This window comes from Notamacropus eugenii, chromosome 3, assembly GCF_028372415.1.
Source record: "Notamacropus eugenii isolate mMacEug1 chromosome 3, mMacEug1.pri_v2, whole genome shotgun sequence".
NCBI classification, from domain to species: domain Eukaryota; kingdom Metazoa; phylum Chordata; class Mammalia; order Diprotodontia; family Macropodidae; genus Notamacropus; species Notamacropus eugenii.
In genome coordinates this window covers 21,783,637-21,799,874 of record NC_092874.1, presented here as the reverse complement: position 1 = coordinate 21,799,874, position 16,238 = coordinate 21,783,637, and the positions used below count along the sequence as shown (strand labels likewise).

Sequence of the window (16,238 nt, the reverse complement as noted above, 5' to 3'; positions counted from 1 at the left end):
TTGTGTTTGTTCTTGGAATCATCATTTTAGGGGTCTGGGGACCCCTAAATGGAACAGTATCACTGAATTTTTCTTTTGAACTTTGTAGTTTTTAAACAAGTTAACAAACCATTTTTTTTGTTCATTTTAGATGGTAATGATGACTTCCTTACGGTGGCTGAGTGTCAATTTATTATCAAACATGAACTTGAAAATCTTCGAGCCAGAGATGAAAAAATGATTCCTGGCTACCCCCAGGCCAAGCTCTATCCAGGAAAATCAATTCGTAAGTTACGCAAAGCTTTATAGTTAATTATGAGTCATATTTTTCAGTATTTTTGAGAACAAAAAAATCCAAATGGAAGTTTGCTATTGGTGTATCCAAGGAGTCTTCTTTCTTAACATAGTTTTTTTGAACTGTGTAAATACTTAAACTTTCATGATTATCTTTTGATTCATGTTTTTATCTTGAATGCTCTGTTTTTAAAGCAGCCCATTTGCTTGGATGTGGTTCTCCTTTTTAATTCAGAATTTTTTGAGTTCTTATAGCGGGCTTGGTAGTTCATAACTGACATGGGCGATGACTACCGCACCAGTCAATGAGTCAGCCATATGAATTTGGTGCCCATATGCTGTGCAGAATGTTATGATCAGAGGTCACCACAGTAACACGTTTGTATGGCTCAGTGGTGGCTCAGTGGTGACCAAGAGCTTTACATAAAGGATGGGCTTTCCCTCAAGGACTTTGCTGTCTGGTTGATGATTTAGACATAGACATAGACACAGAGAAAGACTTAATGCTTATAGAACAGCGTCAGAGATTAATGAAAGGCTTGCCTTCATAAAATGCCTTTTTGATGAAAATGCCAGTTTTTTCTTTTTGGGCCTTAAATAGGAAAATCTCTCTCAAGAAGCAGTAAGCAGATTGCAAATCATGTTTTTCTGGGCATTTACCTTAAAGAGTTGTTGTTCATTTGTTTCTGATCATGTATAATGTCAGATGAAAATGGCGTCTAAGTTTTTAGACCTCCTCATTTCACTTCTGTTTCATCCTCTCACAAAGAAGAGTCTTCATATGGCCCATGGCCGTCTGTGGCCGTCCCACCCTGAATGGGCCCGATCTCTTCTGATCTCGGAAGCTAAGCAGGGTCAGACCTGGTTAGTGCTTTGATGGGAGACGTGTCCCATGGCATCATTAGAATAGTACATGGATGAAGAAGGAATGGTGAAGACATGAGAAAAGCCTTGGTACACATGTGATTCCAAAGTTTAAAATGCTGTCAAAGGAGTTCCTTAGAATTCCATCTTTTACATGTTACATGATTGCTTGTCTGAGGAGGCCAGACAGAGGCACCCTTCCAAAGCAGATCTTGCCACCTTTCCTCCCAAGCCCAGGCCTCTCCTCTGGCACTGTGAGGCGCTGCCACCCTGCTTGGCCCAAAGGCACACCATCTGCAGTGCTGCTGCTGAGTCTTGGTGTTTCCTCCTAGACCAAGTCCATCAGATGTGTCCTTGGTTCTCCACTCATAGTCACCACCTTGGTGCAGGCCCTTGTCCTTTCCCAGCAGAATGACTCCCTTTGCCTTCTGCCTCGCCTGCTTGACTTAGGCCTTGACCCTCTCCAGTCTATCCTCTGCCAGAGTGGTTTTTCTAAAGGGTGGAGCTGACTCCATGAACACCACTGGCTCCCTCTTGAATTGGATCCTCCATGGTCCTCTTTGCCTTTTAAGACCATCATAACTGCTCCTCCACTCCCTTTCTAACCTTCTTACACTTGACTGCCTTCCATGTACTATGAGATCCAACTATACTGAGCTTCCTGTTCTTCCCTTGCACATACCTCCTGAGCCTTTTCCTGGAGTGTCCACCATGCCTGACATACCCTCCCTTCTCACCTGGCTTCCTTCAAGGCTCATATCAAATCCACCTTCTCTCCAAGAGGCCTGTCCCAGTTTCCCCAATTGCTAGAGCCTTCCCTCCAAGATGACCTGTTTACACCATCTGCATCTTATATTCACAGTAATTTACATATTGTCTCTTCCATAGAACGTGAGTTTGAGGAGAGAAATCATGTTTTTGCCTTTCTTTCTATGCCCAGCACTTAGTACAGTAGCTTTCACCTAGTAAACACTAAATACATGTTGGTTAACTGACTTGCTAGTGAGATTTAAGATGCAGAGAATCCAGGCCTGCTCTTGTGAGTGAGACTCACTCTTTGGCTTATCCAAAATAAAACGGGGAGAGAAGGTTGAGGCTCTTACCAGACATTGCCCTTAATCACAGTCTGAGGGGTGCTTCTCCCAGCCACCAGAGACCTATGGGAAGAGATGGGGATGCTGGGGATAGAGGGAGACCTTCCCATTGTCACCTGGGTAGGCTGCTATGGGTGCCTGGGTTATAGTTAAGTTCTAAAGGCCCTGAGAAGCCAATGCCCATTTCATAAGGGAGAGATAGCAGCTTCCCTGAGAGAGGGGCTGGAATGGGAGAGTGTTCAGGGTTAAGGCCAGGTGTGGCTGGAAATGCCCCACATTGGCTCTCCCACTGGCCTCTCACTGTCTCATTGGTTGGTTTTACGTCAGGTCAATTCACAGCCACCACACTGGGGACCCTGAATCGTTGTGATTAGTGGAGATGATGCCAAAGCATTGGCATCACTGTTAGTTCTGTCACTGGGCTAACACTGGTCAGGTCTCACATTTCAGTTACCCCATCTCTATGTAGGGTCAATATCCCAGATCTTTACCTGACTCTTGGAGGCATTCCGAGGATGGGGGAGAGAACTTAGATCATTTGGAAGCAAAGATATATAATCAAAGTGATGGTGATGTGCTCTGTTGTTAGTTTTGGTTGTTGAGTCATTCTAGTCACGTCGGACTCTTTGGGTGACCCTATTTGGGGCTTTCTTGGCAAAGATACTGGAATAGTTTGCCATTTTCTTCTCCAGCTCATTTGACAGATAGGGAAAATGAGGCAAATAGGGTTAAGTGACTTGCCCAGGTCACACAGCTAGGAAGTAACAGAGGCCACATTTGAACTTACTTCCACCCTGACTCTAGGACCCACACTTTATCTACTGTAACACCTAGCTGCCCCTCCGTTGTTAATATAGGATGTTAAGTTCAGAGAAACCTAGTATCCATTAGGTTCCTTTTATCCTTTCTTTATACTGCTGAGAATGGATTTGACTAGCATTGTACAAAGATGGTAGGAACACCAGTAGCTGCACCAGATCATGTACTGTTCCTGAAGGGAGGAAAGACATTCATCTAGGTGCTGTTGTGGTTGTCTATAAATAGATCTGTATGGGATTGGGTTGGTCAGGCCCCTTCCTGGTAAATGCCCTCTTTACCTAGCATGGGAAAGAGAGGGATCAAGAAGCTGCATTTTGGAGAAAGCTGAAATCATTGCCACCCTGTGTTTTAGGGCCTGCTACCTTGTATTCTCTCTGAATCACTCAGCTTTTTATCCTGTTTAAGAGACTGACTCTGATAACTCATTCAGAGTTTGCTCTGTGGTAAAAAGTATTATGTGGCTTGGCAGCTGAAGAATATTAAAGACTAATCTTGATGTTATAAGTTCATCTCAAGCAAGAAAAGGACTCTCAGCGGCTCCTGAAACAGCTGTTGTGGGTTCAATACCATGGAAAACGTGGCAGAAGCCTGTCTGCCAGCCAGAGGCATGGAACGAGCAAGGGGATTCCAGGCAGAATCTAGCCTACTCTCCTCCTCCCCAGTCAGTTCTGGGGCCCATCTCTAATGCCTGTCTAAGATCAGGGGCTCTTGGCATCACAGTCGGTGAGGAGGGGCCAGGGCATCAGCACTTTTCATTTGTTTTTCCCCATGTGGATGACTAGGCTTGTCTTGTTGGAGAGCACCTATTATATTCCAGGGCCTGATAAATACCAGGCCCTGGGTAAAAAGAAGGGGCAAGGGCAGGGATTCTAAATAAACAAGCACCATATTGCTCTGCCTCTGGTGCAGGGTGGAGAGGAGAAAGAGGCTGAGAGCCAGGCCTGGGCCGTCAGGGGTGTCCCATGGCAGAAGCCCGGACCAGCAGTAGTGGCTGTGATTAGGGGCAGAGAGTTCTGGATGTCCCCTTCCTTCCTTCTCTGTCTTGTCACCACATTCTCACTTGGCCCCGGAGGCAGTGGGGGACAGGACTATCCTGGAAGGGAAGCTTGCTTTAAGTTTTGGATGGTAAAGCTTTGTGGACAACCCTCTGTAGGTCCTCAGGGGAGCCCTTCGTGTCTCTGTTTGATATCAGCATTGCTTGATTTAGAGCATGAGCCTTGGGATTAGGCAGAGTTCTGCTGCCCAGGCCAGGGCCAAGCATGGGAGTGCTCACCGAAAGGCCTTCCACAGTGTCCAGCAGTGATTCTCACATCCTTCACCCTCTTTCTCCTTTCTTTCTCAGTGCGGAGATTACTCACTTCTGGCCTCGTGACTCAGATCTTCCCCCTTCATGATAACGAAGCTCTGAAGAAGCTGGAGAGCACTTGGTACAATCGATTCAAGTTGAAATATCAGCCTTTGGGTACGTCTGTGGGGCACTTCCCTCTGCAGAAAGGTCTCTGGGTGGGCTGTGTTTCTGGGTCAGAAGGGGCTCTCAGGTAGGGGAGGCGAGAGGAGGGAGGGTGCATAATGAAGCAGAAAGACCCCTCCCCTCCTGAATGCTTGGTAAGGACGGCCAGTGGGCTTCCATTTTGTCTGCCAAGGAGAATATTATGGGGTTGGTTAGGACAAAACATAAAGGCCAGCGGAGTTTGAAGGCCAAGATAAACAAGAGAGTCATAGGAGAACAACTAACTGATACAAAGAAAGCATAGAGGGAAAGACCTCAGCACCTGGGGAGAGTGGGAAGAACGTGCTTTAGGAAGTAGAGTTGGAGAACAGGCCAGGCATGGAGCAGCCAGTGCAAAGACATGGAGGTGGGAAATGGGGCATCATGTCTGAGAAACAGGACTTAGGCTGGACTGGTTCTGAGTATGTGTGTGGAAGGACACTGGAAAGAGTCTTTCTTTCTCCTCTGGGCCAAGTTGTAAAAAGATTTAAATGTCAGAGGATTATATTTAATCCTAGAGATAAGAGGAAACCACTGGAGTTCATTGGGTAATGGGTGAGAAGTGTGATGTGGTCAGAACGGCGCTTGAGGAAATCAGTTTGGCAGGATTTGGAAGACACTTGAGGAAGGAGACCAACTGAGAAACTGTTGTAGGCCAGATGAGAGGTGATAAAGGCCTTCATTTTTGTTTGTTGTTTGGAAAAAGATTTTATTTTTTTGTCAGCAAAAAACATCTGCCTTTTCTCATCTACCCCAACCTGTCCCTCCTTCCCCAGTTGAGAATGAAAGAAAAACTCCCTCAATATGTATATTGAACAAAACAACTTTCTGAATTGGCCATGTACAAAGAAGTCTCATTCTGCATTCTGAGTTCCCCTCCATGTTTCATCATTGATCCTCTGGAGTCCTTGTTGACCACTCTGCTGTCAGAGCTGCTACGTCTTCCAGGGTTGTCTGCCCATCTCTAACCCTGATTCTAACCCTCAGTGTTGTCACCGAATAAATTGTTCTCCAGATTCCATGTACTTTCCTTCATACAAGGGCATCTCTGAAACCATCTTCATCCTTTCTTCCTGCACACTAGCATTCCATCACATTCTCCAGCTGATGGACCTTTCCTCAGATTCCCATTCTTTGCAACTTCAGAAAAGAGCCGTGCATATTTTACATATCCTTAATTATATTTTGTTTTGCTTAGAACTAATCCCTGCCTTAATCTGTCTCCCCTTTTCCTTTCTTTCTTCCCTTTCCCTCCTATTTCCCTATTGAGTGAAATGTATTTTTGTCGCTTCCTTTGACACGTTCAAATGAGAATAAGGCTCCAGTGTCCCCAGCTCCCCCCATGCCCCTTCCTTGTTTGCATAGATGTTTATTTTCCACCTGATGATCTGACCTCATTTCTCCAGCTTTCCTTACCCTGCCCAGTGTATTTCTCATCCCCTCTCTTTTTGTTCTTCTTTTATGATTCTCAAAACATCGCAGAACCATTCCCAGACCTTCCCTAATTAGAATCCATCCCCTGTGACCCCTGACTAGGACAGGGCTCAGAGGGGACATGTCCCATATCCCCATGCTGAATGTTAGGAGTTTAAGCTTGTTTAGCTCCTTATGGTTGTTTATTTCTGTTCATTTCTGATACTTCTCTTTATTCCCATGCTTGAACTTCAAAGCTTCTCCAAAGCTCTGCTCTTTTCACCAGGAATGCTGGGAAGTCTTTATTTCATTAAACATCTATTTTTTCCCCCCTGTAGGATTGTACTGACTATAATCCCATATCCTTTGCCTTCTGAAATATTGTATTCCAAACTCTCTGCTCCTTTGTAGTGGTGGCTGCTAAATTGTATGTGATTCTTACTGTGGCTTCTTGGTGCTTGAATATTTTCTCTCTGGCTGCTTGTAGAAGTTTTTATTTGATGCAGAAATTCAGGATTTTGGCCTCAATGTTATGGATAGTTTTCACTTCAGAGTTTCTTTCAGGAAATGACTGGTTGAGTCTATCCAACTCCATATTACCTTCTAGTTCTAAGAACTCTAGAGTTTTCTTTTCAATTTCCTTGAGATATGTTTTCTAGGCTCTTTTTTTGGTCATGAAATTCATAGTCCAGTGATTCTTAAATTTATTCTCCTTAATCTGTTTTCCAGGTCAGTTATTTTTGCTCTGAGATTCTTTAAATTTTTTTCAAATTTCCCAAGTCTTGTTTTAATATTTCTTGTTACCTTTTGGAGTCATTGGCTTCTATTTGGTCCATTCTGATTTTCAGGAAATTTGTTGCTTGGACCAGTTTGGTTTTTTTTTTAACCTCTTCTGCCATGCTCTTCATTCCTTTCCCAGTTCTTTCTTCTATAACTCTCAATTCCTTCCCATTGGTTGCCCTGCCCTGGTTATTCCTCGCAGACTGAGCTGGACCGTGCTATATCCCTGGGGTCTGAGTCACTCAGCTGCTGCTCTTACCAGGATCGCCACAGAATTACACCATGGAGCCAAGAAGGACTAATCTCCTGACTCCCTCCTCCCCCAGTTTTGCCTGGCAGTTAATTACCTAGCCCAACCAGACATTTGTTCACTGCCTTGATAGACGGTAACAGAAGCAAACACAAAGAGAGAAATGTGATCTAAATAAGCCTTCTGTTTTAGAAGATGTTAATGAAGTTTATCCATTAGTTATTGTGTCAAAATCCAGGAAATGGTCATTATGACATAGGCTAGAATACATTCTGTCAAGGCCTAAATCAAGACACATCCTCAGTGCCCTAGGCCACCAATGAAGACTGTGGGAAAAACTATGGTGGTACTAGGAGGCAGTAGGGATTCAAGGGTATGGGGGGGGAATGAAAACCCACATTCCTCATTACAGCAATAACAGGGGAGAACTGTCAAAGTGGGAACAAAACCTAGCCACCGAGGTAGCTCAATAGAGGCTCACCTTGCATATCAAAGGCTGCCTGTGCTGAGTGGGACCCTCAAGTCAACCCAACTCCTCAAGTTGAAGGGGACTTTAGAATTAGGTAGTATATGGTCTCCATTTTACAGATGAGGAGTCTTAAATGGTTCCCCCCATTCTCGCAGCCAGTGAGCCGAGGAGATAGGATGAAAGTGTGCTCTTCAGGCTCCCAGCCCTCTGCCCTTTCCCCCTTGGTCAGAGCCAACCTGAGTTACACATGGTGCCTGGCTTTGTGTTTGTTTAGACCCCAAATAGTGGAGGCTGAACATAAGGGCATTAGGCCAGGTGGTGCCTGAGGTCCCTTCCTGATAACAGGCTGATGCTCTAAGGGGCTGGTGGCCGAGGATAGTTTGCGTGGGGAAGAGTCAGGCTTCTCCACCCACGGTGTTAGCAGTGTGCCCCCTTTTGTTAGTCTGGACTTGGAATTTCTACTCCCTCCACCAGTGGAGCTCAGCAGCCAGCCTTCCTCCTGGTTTCTCTAAGAAGTGGGAAGGGGGCAGAGAGAGTCTGTGATGCCAGGGCATCTTCCAGGGGCATCTCCAACCCTGCTCTCTCCTGCCCGCACCATATTTGTTAGCAGGGATGCCCTGAGCAGGTTAGAAGGTCTCCTCATGTCCTCAAGGTGTGACTCAGCCTCTGGAGAGTCAGTCCTGTGGAATGTGTGTGTTCTCACCCCCTCCCTCACAACGCTAGGCTCAGAACCCTCTTTTTTTCTTCCTCCTCCCTTCCCTGCAGACAACATCCGCATGTACTTTGGAGAAACCATCACCCTTTACTTTGGTTTCTTGGAGTACTTCACTTTTGCCTTGATCCCAATGGCACTCATTGGACTGCCCTACTATGTGTTTGACTGGGAGGACTATGACAAGTACGTGATCTTCGCCTCCTTCAACCTGATTTGGTCGACAGTGATCTTGGAAGTCTGGAAGCGCGGCTGTGCCTTGATGACTTACCGGTGGGGGACGCTGCTGATGAAGAGGCAGTTTGAAGAGCCTCGGCCAGGCTTCCACGGTGTTCTGGGCATCAACCCCATCACTGGCCGGGAAGAACCCCTCTATTCCAGCTTCAAGAGGCAGCTGCGCATCTACCTGATCTCTCTGCCCTTCGTATGCCTCTGCCTCTATTTCTCCCTTTACGTTATGATGATTTACTTTGACTTGGAGACATGGGCTCAGGAAGTACACCGTGAGAGCGACTTTCCTGAACTGACCAACATCCTGCTGTTTGTTCCCAGCATCATCTACGCCATTGTCATTGAGATCATGAACCGCCTCTATCGATTCGCTGCAGAGTTTTTAACCTCCTGGGGTAAGTCTGCCCTTTCTAACTGCCCACTTTCTGTGTATTGGCCTTGGGACCTCACTGTAATGCACTCTCCTGGAGGACCAGGTCTGTTTTGTCTTTGCATGCCCAGTGCATGCAGTACATGCCTAATGATGCTTGTCGAGTCTGTTGAGGCAAGCGGGATTTTAGAGAACAGCCATCATAAAGAAAACATTGTAAAAGGCTCTGGACACCCTTCTGGTTATTCTGGTTGAAGCTGGTGGAGTGTGATATGGCCAGCACCCATCCCTGGAATTCTTTGGCCATCCTAAAGGCATTCCAAGTCTGAGGAGCAGAGATTCCATTGCCTTGATGAAAAAGTAGGTGCCATTTCGAGGAAGGAACTGTGGATTAGGCCAAAGACTGTTTGGGAGACCATTGGAGCTAGGGGAGTGAGAAACCTGGTAAAAATGTATTGGACCAGAGTGTGTGATGTGGGACAGTGTCCCTTCATGGTCTCCTTCGCATCCTCTGGTCTCAGCTGCTTAGTTGAGAAGCGTCTTGAGCTCAGCTGTGTGCTGCCTGCTTTTCCCACTGAGGACAAGAAGATTCCCACGTGGGGGCCTTGACCTCTTTGAACCCTGCGGTACCAGTTCCTTGCAGGAGTGCTCTGGGTGTGCCCGGGCAAACCACCTTAATGCTGTGATTTGCTCACCAGCTGCTTTGTGCCCTAGTTCACTCAGATGGCTTTTGGAGCAGCATAATTCATACCCGTGGTCACCCTAGTTTATGTGGTCTTAAAATATCCATTTCTTACCTTACCATCCAAGCTCCCTCCTTCATCTAGCTGTTTCCTTTTTATAATTTTTTGGGAGTAGTGGCAGCTGTTTGTCTTAGTGGTGTGGGAAGGAAAGCCACCATCAGGCAACAAATAACTTTTTGAAATGACCGATGAAGGGCCCCAGTATTTGACCCCAAAGCTGTTTGCCCCGAAGTGATGTTGCCTGATGTCATCATTACTGAACGTTGCTTTTTGTCTGAAGGAGAAATGTGACCATTTGTGATTGCTAATTTCAGAGAACCACAGGCTGGAGTCTGCCTATCAAAATCATCTAGTTCTCAAGGTGTTGGTGGTAAGTATGTTTTTTTTCTGTGTAAATATGGTTTTCTTTATGACAAAAATTCATAATTTTTTAAATGAATCATAAAGACTTGTTTCTAGCATAGTATACTGGTGCTGTGTTCTTGATTTAGGGAAGTAAAATAATAAAAGAAAATTCAGGTTATAGGAATGAATTTTGCTGCTAATTTTCAACGATCCAAAAGCAACTTATTGCATTTATGGCTTATCCAGTCTTTACAGTCATTTATGGCTAAGTCCAGCCATAGTTTTCTCATTGGTGACCCCAGAGCCATCAGTTTCTGACCAGAGGGTTTTCTAAAAAGTTTGATACGTTTTGTTGTGGTTTTTACTCTATTTACACAAAAAAGTTTTAAATCCCTGGCTGTATGAGTGGATTTTGTTATAAAAATGAGTAAGTCTGCTTTCTGAAATCTGGAGCATATTTTCCCATAGAAACAACATGTTATATAAGATTAGTTCCCAGGATAGTCCAGCACAAGCCTATTTAACGCATTACACAGCTACATTTTGTGCGTTTGCAATGAAAAATAGTATAAGACAATGTTGTTACAGTACTCACTAGCAGTTTAACAAAACAGAATTAAATAAAAACCTTTTCAATTTATCTGGAATGTTAATACTTAAAGAAAATCTTGTTTAAAAAGATGAGGAGGTGGATAGAGATTTTCATGGCATTTGTTAAGAGAACTTCTCAGCTTTTCTTGGGGCTTCCCACATTGTCTCTTTTTCATTATGGTTACTGATTTCACTTAACAATTTGGGTTTTTTATGCTTCATTCAGATGTATTATAGTTGCTACTTTTTCACTTGTAAGTCATGATTAAGGGTACTTTAGAAAAATTTTTGACTGACAGAGGGAAGGTGGGGAAGAGGAACCAGGAAAAAGAGGGAGAGAGATGCTTCCCTGAGGAGCATGGAAGAGGAGGCGTCTGTGTGAGAAAGAGAGAGCCTTCAGTGGAATGAACTAAATTGTAATTGGTGAAAACCATGGTGTGCTGATCCCAGTTCTACTGAAGGAAAACTAAGGAAGTCATAGGGAAGAGGACATCTCCCACCAGCTACCACATAGTAGCCTCCATTTGGCACACACAGTGCTGGACACACAGCAGGTGCTTAGTAAAAGCGGATGGACTTACTGCTTTGGTTGTTGTCCGCAGCTGGGCCTGCGGAGGCTAGAACTTGTAGCTGGCTGTCAGTGCACAAGGTGTTCATAGATCAGGGAGTGTCTGTCTATGTGAGTGGGCTTTAGTGATCTGTCCTTAGTAAAGAATGATCAGCACAGCTACACTTCATTTGTTTGGAACTCACGAGAGCAGCCTCAGTTATTTGGAAAGCAGTTAAAGAAAGCAAGAATCACAGTAGTACACCTGACCATGAAACCAGATGGCACATAATCCATGCATTGAGCATATTGATTTTACTGGTAGGAGAAGCCAAGTCTTCCTTCAGACTAAATTTACTCTTTTTACATAGTTCTAGCAAACTAACATGTATGGCATCTGGATGCAGAAAGAATTGGGGGATGCTGGAAGTGGGCCCACTGAGCAGGACAGAGAAGGAGAGCTGACAGTCTGACCACTAGGGAGAAGAGGATTGACTAAGAAAAATGAGATGTGACAAAGGAGACAAGGCCGTCTGGGGCCAGGCAGTGAAGGAGAAAGGGCCTTTTCTGTCCAAATAGGCTCTGGGGCACCTTCTTCTGTAGAGCAGTGCAGTTAACTGAGTCATCCAGAAAAGGTTAAATTTGGTTAAATTAGCGTTAGTATGCCCTGCCTGAGAAAATAAGGGAACCAAGTACACATTTGGAATAGACCTCTACCCCTAACTGCTGGCAGGTGCTTGATGAACGTATATCAGGAGCCATGGGTCGATGAGCTCGGTTTTCTCTAACTTCTTTCCCTCACCTTACCTGCCTCTGGCTCAGCTGGGCTGCACTGATCATGACTTCCTTCATAATAGGCTCTTCCCACTCTCCCACATTGCCCCTGCCCCTCTGTTGTCTTCCTCCCCTTGGCTTGGTTGGGGAGCAGAGGGGGCTCTTTAGGAAGCAGCCCCAGGCCTCCCCCAGATCCCTGACCAGGTGGTTCTGACATCCATTACATCACTGATGTCTCCATTAGTGAGAGAAGAGTGAAGGAGGCAGAGAGATGGGTCAGAGGGGACTGAAGTGAGGCAGGGCAGGTAAGATGGGCAAAAATAAAAATCTAGGTGGGGAAGTTCAGGTTGGTTCTTTTTTTTTTTTTTTTTTACAAATATGAAGGATTTTTATTATTTCTGTGACAATTGTGAGCCATGAATAACACATTACATAATATGTGATAGGATACACAGTAAGACACTTGGGAAAGTTCAGCAGTGGAAGTGCAAGCATTCTGAATCAGCTCATGGGCTGCTTCCTTTTTTTTTTTTTTTTAATTTTAAATTTATTTAAGTTTTCAACATTCATTTCCACAAAATTTTGGGTTCCAAATTTTCTCCTCATTTCTCCCCTCCCCCCACCCCAAAACGCCGAGCATTCTAATTGCCCCTATCACCAATATGTCCTTCCTTCTAACATCCCTCCCTTCCCTTATCCCCATCTTCTCTTTTGTCCTCTAGGGCAAGATAACTTTCTATACCCCATTACCTGTATTTCTTATTTCCTAGTTGTATGCAAGAACAGTACTCGACAGTTGTTCCTAAAACTTTGAGTTCCCAATGCCTCTTCCTCCCTCCCTCCCCACCTATTCCCTTTGGGAAGGCAAGCAGTTCAATATAGGCCACATCTGTGTAGTTTTGCAAATGACTTCCATAATAGTCGTGTTGTGTAAGACTAACTATATTTCCCTCCATCCTATCCTGCCCCCCATTGTTTCTATTCTCTCTTTTGATCCTGTCCCTTCCCAAGAGTGTTGACTTCAAATTGCTCCCTCCTCCCACTGCCCTCCCTTCCATCATCCCCCCACCCTGCTGATCCCCTTCTCCCCCACTTTCCTGTATTGTAAGATAGGTTTTCATAACAAAATGAGTGTGCATTTTATTCCTTCCTTTAGTCGAATGTGATGAGAGTACGCTTCATGTTTTTTTCTTTCACCTCCCCTCTTTTTCCCTCCACTGAAAAGGTTTTTACTTGCCTCTTTTATGAGAGATAATTTGCCCCATTCCATTTCTCCCTTTCTCCTCCCAATATATTTCTCTCTCACCGCTTAATTTCATTTTTTAAAGATATGATCCCACCCTATTCAATTCACCCTGTGCTCTGTGTGTGTGTGTGTGTGTGTGTGTGTGTGTGTGTGTGTGTGTGTGTGTGTGTAATCCCACCCAGTACCCAGATACTGAATAGTTTCAAGAGTTACAAATATTGTCTTTCCCTATAGGAATGTAAATAGTTCAACTTTAGTAAGTCCCTTATGACTTGTCTTTGCTGTTTACCTTCAGGTTTTTTTTTAGAACTCTTTTTTATTTTTTAAGTGCTTTGTATTCTGAAGATAGAAGTGAATTTGTCCTTGTTTTTTAGAGTACTTTAAACTTCTCACACCTGCAGTCATTTTTAATTTTTTTTTTGGCAGTTCAACTTTCTTAATTGTTTCGCCTCCCTCTTCTACATTGCCTTTGTGATGAGAGATATGAAACTTTTGCGACAGGTGAGTGTGAAAAGCCGTACAATTTTTAAAAAATTAGTTTTATAGCTGAATAGCATGGATAGAGACCTGCTGATGCTTCCACAAAGGGAAAGTAAAATTTTAATCTCTGAAACTTTTTTTTTCTCTTTTTTTCTTAAAGACCAATCTCAACCCCAAATCACTCTGTCTTTCCAAATCTAGGTTAAGTATGATGGGGTGACTGATCGACTCAGTTGAACCCCACCCCTCGTATATATAAGAAAATAAAACAAATTACTTTCAGTAGTATAATATAATTATTGCCCAGATATTTCCCGTGCTCCTTTGCAATATTCTCTTACCCCCAAGTTGGGAGCCCCTGGATAAATGATCTGAGATCTAGTACAACACTAAAATGACAGTTCTATGATCAGTTTTCACCACATTTGGTTTTATAAGTTGCTGAAGTTGAAAACCATATTGAACTTGATAACAATAAAGCACATTCCATTATATTAGCCTCTTTGCCACTTGCTATTCTGCTCCAGAAGCCTCTGGAGGGTCTGTCAATTTTCCTTTTTCAGTCTGAGGAGAGACCTATATGAATGAAGCTGTTGTTTCCAAGAGCAGCATTGTGAAGTGGTCGTGGGCACCTCCTCCTTTGTTGCCCATGCAGACAGTTTCAGCCAGCCTACTTTGGTTCTTCCTGAGGTTGAGCCCCAAAGTGGGGTCTTCTTTGAGCCTTCTTGAGAAGGGACCGATGAGCCAGAACCATCCTGTGATCACTCGCCTGTCCAAGGCTTCTTTTAGAACATCATGCTGCATATTACAGGAGTAGGTAAAGGATTAGAAATTCTGCCCATGTTGGGAGCTGTAGCTGCCCTTGCCCCTTGTCAGGGGCAGCCTAGGGCTGAGTGAGGAAGTCCTGGGAGGTGCCGCAGGCTCACCCAGCAGGTCAGTGTGAAAGGACAGTTTGAACCATGATCTTGAAGGCTCCTAGCCCAAAACTCTCAAGCCCCCGACTGAAGATGCTCTGTCACGTCTTGCTGTCCAGTCCCATACTGTTGTGCCCTTGCTCAGCTTTTGTTTTTTGTTTTTCTTTAGAGCTTGGCTACTCTGCTGATCACTTCTCAGATTCTGAACCAAATTGTAGAAACCCTTCTTCCATATTGGCTCCAAAGGAAGTGTGGCTTACGGGTGAAGAAGAAGGTGCAGGGTTTAAAAGCAGATGTGGATGTTACTCTCTATGAACAAGTCATGCTGGAAAGAGAGAAGGGGACTTACCTGGTAAGTCTGAATGGCTGGTATCTGTTGGCAGGGCTCAGCTTTTCTGGAGCTGAAACATGTTGATGAAATTTCTTTAGCCAATACATTGTAAAGGGCAATAGCCCTGAAATGACCACTTATCAGGGGTCACTAGCTTGCCCTCCTCCCCCTGAAAGGAGCCACTTTAAAGCTAAAAGCTTGTAGCTCAAAAGTAGGTGACCAGTGGTTAGAACACCAGGCCTGGAGTCAGGAAGACTCATCTTCCTGAGTTCAGATGTGATGTCAGCCACTTACTAGCTGTGTGACCCTGGGCAAGTCCCCTCACCTTGTTTGCCTCAGTTTCCTCATCTGTAAAATGAGCTGGAGAAGGAAATGGCCAACCACTCCAGCATCTCTGCCAACAAAACCCCACATGGAGTCATGAGGAGTTGGACATGACTGAAACCAACTGAACAACCACAAGTGCATCTACCAAAATTCTGAAAACCTTGCAGATCTTGACAAAATTACGTCCGTCACGCCTGAAAGGCGGGAGAAGGGAGGATGGCCTTTGGAAAAGCAGCTGCAAGTGAGGCGAGTCTCTGATGGCCAAGTGGGGAATGGGGGGAGTCTGGGAGCCACCCCCATACAACATCCTTTCAAGTAATGGCCTTCTTCGTTGAGAGAGCTTTGCACCAATGTAGCTCTGAAATGCCTCCTGTCTTTTAGGCTGACTTGTAGATCACATGTTGCCCTTTCATTTTTTTTTCCTTTCTGACTATAATGAAATAATTAACTATAAAATGATCAGTCTGTAATGTTGAGTTTACTTGTGATAAAGGTGACTTTATGACTAACGTGACTGTCAGCCAGCCAAAAAACACTTATTAAGCACTTTCTGTGTGCCAAGAATGCAAATATTGTTACGGGCAAAATGTCTTTTCTTTGAGTTCGTATGGTAGGTTACTTCTTCCAAAATAAATCTGCCTCTATGTGGAAGTTATAGATGTTAAAAACTTAGGTTTTATTATACTTAAGCATGGGTTCAGAAGGTTAAAAAAAATAATCCTCAACCTGGCTTGGAGTTTCTGACAAGAGAAAATTATATTAGAGAAATAAATCCTTTTACATATTAGAGTCTCATACAATCTTTTAGGCCACAGAAGTTTAAAAAGACAATTCACAATCCCATACTTCAGGCTCATAAAAGCTGAACAAACTGAGTTAAACAAACTCTTTAGGTAAACTAAGTAAGATTACATACAGATTAAATCCTATTTAAAGGGTTCACAATGTGCTGATTGAGGGGAAAGGGATTTATATGTCATCAGTGTAACTGAGAAATCAGTGACAGTTGGGATCATATTTCAAGTAAGGCCAGTCAGATTACTTTGTGCAGCCTAGACTCCCTTTTTGACTTTCTGTCTGGGAACATCTGAAGCCTTGCAGAAATTTTCCCATCCCATGGGACAGGTTTCAGCTAGCTGAGTAACCTCCTAACCAGGAGAAAAGGCCCTCACTCTC

General features: G+C 44.2%; 1 protein-coding gene across 6 annotated transcripts in view; it reads left to right on the top strand.

Moving 5' to 3' along the window:
• ANO10 (anoctamin 10) overlaps positions 1 to 16,238 on the top strand; it is a 219,101-nt gene that overhangs the window by 16,730 nt on the left and 186,133 nt on the right. For all 6 annotated transcript variants that reach the window (XM_072651086.1, XM_072651085.1, XM_072651084.1 and 3 more), the window contains exons 4-9: positions 131 to 265; positions 4,393 to 4,512; positions 8,217 to 8,789; positions 9,822 to 9,877; positions 13,437 to 13,511; positions 14,574 to 14,756. In XM_072651086.1, the coding sequence (XP_072507187.1) occupies positions 131 to 265; positions 4,393 to 4,512; positions 8,217 to 8,789; positions 9,822 to 9,877; positions 13,437 to 13,511; positions 14,574 to 14,756 (1,142 nt within the window). The remainder of the gene's footprint in view (positions 1 to 130; positions 266 to 4,392; positions 4,513 to 8,216; positions 8,790 to 9,821; positions 9,878 to 13,436; positions 13,512 to 14,573; positions 14,757 to 16,238) is intronic.